This window comes from Octopus bimaculoides, chromosome 3 (genome assembly GCF_046866305.1).
Source record: "Octopus bimaculoides isolate indiv1 chromosome 3, ASM4686630v1, whole genome shotgun sequence".
Taxonomy (NCBI): domain Eukaryota; kingdom Metazoa; phylum Mollusca; class Cephalopoda; order Octopoda; family Octopodidae; genus Octopus; species Octopus bimaculoides.
In genome coordinates this window covers 5,543,707-5,549,706 of record NC_142930.1, presented here as the reverse complement: position 1 = coordinate 5,549,706, position 6,000 = coordinate 5,543,707, and the positions used below count along the sequence as shown (strand labels likewise).

The following is a 6,000-nucleotide window of genomic DNA, read 5'->3' as shown; positions in this document are numbered from 1 at the left end:
ATTGTGGAAAATGAACCCCGTTTGAAGGCTTCTGACATTGCGAAACAGCTAGAAGTTAGTCCAAGAACGAGTGTTACATATCTGCGTAAGCTTGGGTATTATGGGTGAGCAGCTAGAAGAAAACCTCTCCTTCAACCAATTAATATCATGAAAAGAAAGAAATGGGCTAAGGAGATGTCAGAAAAATCCAGTTCATTTTGGGATAGAGTGATTTTCTCAGATGAATCCAGATTTGCATTATTTTCAGACAGTGGACATGTTTGGATCTAGAGGCTTCCCAATTAAGAATTTGATCTGAAATGACTCCAACCAACTGTGAAACATGGCGGTATCTCTGTAATGGTATGGGGAGCTGTCACTAGCAATGGTCGTTCTGAGCTGATCGAATGTGTTGGAACCATAAACTCTGAAAAATACATTAAAATACTTAAGCAAGGACTACTTCCGATGTATTCACACGATAACATAATGAAAAATGAGTTTTTAAGATGGGGCTCCATGCCACACAGCGAAAAGGAATCAATAATGGCTGACTGAAAATGGGATCAAAAAGCTTCCTTGGCCGAGCCAATCTCCTGACATGAACCCAATTGAAAATCTTTGGAGCATACTAGATAGAGCTATACGAAAAACTCGACAGAAACCTAAATTTAAAGATGAATTGTTTTGATTGTTGCATGAAAAGTGGGCAAAAATTCCATAAGAGACAATCACAAAGCTCATCAGTTCAATGCCAAAAAGAGTTTCTGAATTAAACACTGCAAAGGGAATGTCAACTAAATACTAAAGTATGTAGTCCTACCTATCGATTACATTTCAATTGTTCACTTTAGGTATTAGATAAAAAAATTTTGAAAATCAAAGGTGTCTATTTACTTCCTGCATGTCTGTGTATAAAATTTTGAATTTAGTTCACGGACCTCCAGTACTACCTATGCGGACCACATGTTGGGAACCGCTGCTATAGTCAGTGGAGATAGATGATAAAAATATTTTATTCAAGAAGTTTGAGTCATTCTAAGAACGTAAAAGAAATCAAACTCATCAACAAGGAGGACAACTTGAACAGCTTTGACAACAACCTACTTCAGCAGAAAGGTTGACACAGGAATCTTTAAGTCATTGCAATTCCTCAGAACTCACTGACAAAATACATTCCTAAGTTTCTTATAATCTAATGGATCCAGTGCCCGTTACTTTATAGTTCAAAATCAATTTTGATTGAGCGCATCTTTCAGAAAGTTAGTTCAAATTTATTATCTACATTTAAGGCATACGATACTATCAAGGACTTCGTTATCTACTTACCCTACACTATTAAGATGATATATGGGAGATTTGGCAGTTATTTATTGCAGATCAAACGGCTAAGTAGAGGAGTGTTTTGTAGTGGATTTAGGACAAACCAATCACCCTATTAAAATGAATACCCAGAGAAGTTGAATTTAAAAAATCAATCAAATTTATGAGCTGTACTCCCCTGTTGTGTCTATTTAACCACATCTGTTATATAGCTAAACAGAACCATTGGAGACCACACAATGATGGTGTGACGATAAAACTGCGAATTTTGGTTAGTAGCAACACAACAGCGATTTATTCGATAGGGAGGCTCGTCCTTTTTCATGATTTAATATATATATATATATATATATATATATTGACCCAGAAGCGGCAGGTCATCAACGAATTATTTCTTTTGGTTAATCTCACTTTTCATTACAAGACACTAATAGAGCAATATTTTCAAACGGATTACTTTCAAAAAATAATTATTAGAAAGTGAATTTTCATTTTTCTAATACAAACTTACATTTTGTATTCACAGAATTATAACGATCAAAAGCAGAAATGTAAATAATGCCGCAAAACTTGAGAATTGGGGTTTGTAGTGCTTGCAGAAAAATTTACTCTGAATGCTAGGGACACTTGTATAAATTAGATCTAAGATGTTGTGTAATGATGGATCAGCCCCAATAGAGGAGACTTACAGGTTTCGACTGTTTTAATTTAGGGGTGTGTCCGACAATGCTAGAGGATATATACAGGAGTCATCCTTGATGGCCGTAGTATATAGACGAAGTGAAAGTCAACTGTTAAAAGAAAATCCACAAATGGTGTGACAGGTTAGGAATAGAAAGTTGTAGCGGAACTCTCTCAAGTAGTCCTGCTACATAGTCATTGAAAATAGGTTGTATATTAACCAACAAATAACAATGACAATATTTTGTCATTGTTACAACCTCTGTACACTGGATTAAATATCTCCTTAGTGATGCAGTTACTCCGGATTTAATTTTAAAAAATCCTAATCTATTCTTTGATGCCGTCATTGAATTAAAGATTTCATAACAATTAATGATTACGAAATGACTTCGTAATGAGATATTTCTAAATGAAAATAAAACGGTAAATAACTCAATATTCTAACAAAATCCAATACCACAGTGGTATTAATACATTTGAAGAAGAGTGTTAAAAATGTGAAAATATTTTTCGACAAAACTTTGTTTGTTTAAATGTCTTTTTAACATTCTATGAATTAAGCTTCCACAACATGTCTTTTTAGATTTTACAAATGTTTACATCACTTAGAAAGAACCAAACTAGGATGACACATTATGCAATTTAAAGTATTTTCAAAATGGGACCATTTTAATCCCAATTTAAAAGGATTTTTTGTCTTTTAAGTGGCCTGATTTTCCCTGCTTATCCCTTCTCAGCCAGACATAACTGTGTTTGTTTTGTGAAGTTGACCGACGGAGTAAGTAACGTTTTGTATCAGGGAATCTGATTGGTCTCCATATCATCCTTAAATCCAATCAGCTCGGAGCTGTCTAAAGTGCCATGTCAACCTCAACTATGGCGCCTGACATATTGTTATGTTAGTTCAAAGTCGCTGAAGATTTTGGGATATTTTCACATTTCTAACAAGTTTATGTGACTTTTTTTTTCTATATATATATTTTTTTCATTTTGAATCATGACTTCACTTCATTTTGTCGTCCATCCATTACCAGGAACAGATGATCAACTCAATGACAGGTAAAACAATAAAACAACTAAAGTAAACCATACGTGTTAGAGCCATATATATATATATATATATATATATATATATATATATATGGCTCTATGTGTATGTATGTCTGTGTATATACATATATATGGCGTGTGTGTAGGTTCATGTATCCATTCATATACATGCATCTATATATATATATATATATATATATATATATATGTGTGTGTGTGCATGCTGATGATTTCAGTTATATCTTTCAATGTAACATCAAACACTTAAATATAATTGTATTGTTAAAATTTATTCCTATATTTGTTTAAAACGGTCATATATATATATATATATATATATGGATGTATTTGAATATTATTAGATTACAACTAAAGACTACACATGTTCATGTATGCAATAGAGACTCCACATTTTCTTTTATAATAATCACGCTGTATTAACTTGAGATGAAGAATATTCATCGTTTCAAAAGTAACCACACCTTGGAACAAATCTAAACCTAGATGACTTCTTTCTCATAATATGAACGTGTTATGGTGTCTTGGTCTCGGGTTTAGATAAAGAGAATCCCCATTATTTAAAACAAAATCTGTCCATGTCATATCTTTCTCTATCATAATTTAGTTTCAATGTATGACATGAAGCATTCCAGCTAAGCTCAACACGTTAATTAGCGAAACTATAATCAGGCTTCAACATAAACTTGTTAGAATATGTGACGCCCTGGTGGATTTATATAAACCAATGTCTCTTCATACATAACCCTTCCTCTAAAAGATGTTATTTTAAGGAACATTTACTAAACTGGACAATCACTCTGTTAGATTGTGGTTCTATATAATTGTAATAGGGTAAAGATATTCAACATGAAATCCCATTTTCATGTATTTAAACATATTTAAATTAAAACGTTTCTTGTTGCTTCAGCTACACTAATGAGCTCAACTAATTTTTATCTATTTCCCCCTAATTATCACTTGATATCTGTGGAGGTGTGCAGGGGGCACGTTGGTGAGAAATTGTCGACATTTTACCATTTTTTAAAAATCCTAATGTTTTAGTGTCTCATTCAAATAATTATGACCGTTTGTAATTAGTTGCTTTAATTCACGTGAATATTAATATTCTGTTAATTTCAATGGTATTTTATTCTTTAATTAAAGTTTATCCAAACCAGAGAAAGCTTCTATTAACATTAGGTACATGCAGCCTTACAATTGGAGTATTTCTATTTTGGCTGAAGAAATTTAGTTTCCAGGAAATTTGTTATATATTCACCTTTGAAATATCTTTGTTAGTCTATATGGCTTCATCCTGTTGGCTTGGAATGTTTTATCAACGCCTGGTTTCTATTTAATTTGAGGCCCTGAAGAAAAAAAAATACACATCCCCTTTGAATGTATCAGTCAAAGGAAAGTGTATATTTTATATATATTATTGGAGCTATATACAGCATGTTGTGCCTGTACAACTACGAAGCTTTTCCTCATCATTTTCTGCTTTTTACTTTATCAAAGTTGAATTAAAAATAGAAAAAACTTTTTTAGAAAGAAACAAAGTATTTTAAACCTGCCATTTTTTTTTTTCGGGTGTGTTTTTTAAAGTATATATACACACATAAACTTGTTAAAATGCTTAGTTCTACACAATCTTACAACACTTTAATGTCTGTACATGACTCCTTGGTTTTACATAAAAGCTGTCCTTGTTGAAATAATTACTTTTTATCCACATTGTTGGGTTTCTTACTGCAGAAATCCTTAACAACAACAACAATAATAATATACACTAGTCACGACTTCCTTTGTTTTACTGATTTTTATATATAGTATATAATATATAATACACGTATACACACACGACCGAGTGTATTGCTTCAATCGTTTTCTACTCTACATTCAATGTGGATAGCTTGTTAATTTTCTTTTTGTCCATTAATAATAGTGAAGCTATCAGGTCGACTAAATATTGCTTAATGCCAAGACAAAGGTCATTGTGACCAGACGTGTTAATCTGTATATATAGCGGAATCGGTCTTATTTAAAATCGAAGAATATGGCCTCTTTATTCCAGTACCATAATTACTGACTTATTAACCTTCATTGCCACTATATCTTTTAGTCTTAATTACTCATTTGCCACACTTCGATTTTCTTTTCTCTTTTTTCCATTATTCTCATTTATCATTCAACGTATTCCTAATACATTTCATTATTCGAGGAAATGTTCACTCAATCGAATCTATTATTAATCTTTAATCTTTAATCGCTGTTCATTTTAATGAATTGTTCTTCCTCTAAGGCGACTATTTCCTCTCCCTCCCTCCAATGGGGGGGGGGGAGATATACAAGAAATTATTCTTTCTTAAATTTGAATTCGTCTTGAGCTGTATGAAACCTTGCTATTTACAGTCGTTGATTATAATAGATTTTTAATTTAACCTAATGCCGCCTTTATAAATTGGTTTCTAATTAACAGCGATCGTCCAGTTAATAATAATAATAATAATGGTCGAGCCGAAAATGTAGTTTTATGGAGGAGTCGACAAGCAAAGCACATGCGGGTTGGCAGCCTCCTCTATTCTAGCTGCTGTATTTATAAATGTAAAGTCACGGACATATTACGAGATTTCTAGTAGATTGCTTGCCATATATATATATATATATATATATATATATATATGATGCACCGGTATAAGCGGAATGGACTGATAAAATTTAATTAGGAATTCGTAAAATAAATAAATAAATGCTGAAAAAAAATCCGTTATAAATGTCTATCTAACTGACTAACCGTTTTTTTTTAAATACTTTTTTTGCTCGAGTAGGTTAATGGCTGATATAACCTTTATAGATTGAATGTTGAAAAGCCGAGAATTTCATGGAGAGGCGGACTCGGCGATCCGTTTTCGATCCTCAACTGTATATCACACATTTCGTCAACGTCTTTCATGCTTTCGACAA

The 6,000-nt window shown here is 32.5% G+C and overlaps 1 protein-coding gene across 10 annotated transcripts in view; it reads left to right on the top strand.

The window, feature by feature from the left end:
- Positions 1-2,849: 2,849 nt before the first annotated feature.
- LOC106867186 (E3 ubiquitin-protein ligase UBR5) overlaps positions 2,850-6,000 on the top strand; it is a 91,919-nt gene continuing 88,768 nt past the window's right edge. For all 10 annotated transcript variants that reach the window (XM_089348499.1, XM_089348498.1, XM_089348497.1 and 7 more), the window contains exon 1: positions 2,850-3,045. In XM_089348499.1, coding sequence (XP_089204625.1) covers positions 2,984-3,045 — 62 coding nt within the window. In that variant the 5' untranslated portion in view covers positions 2,850-2,983. The remainder of the gene's footprint in view (positions 3,046-6,000) is intronic.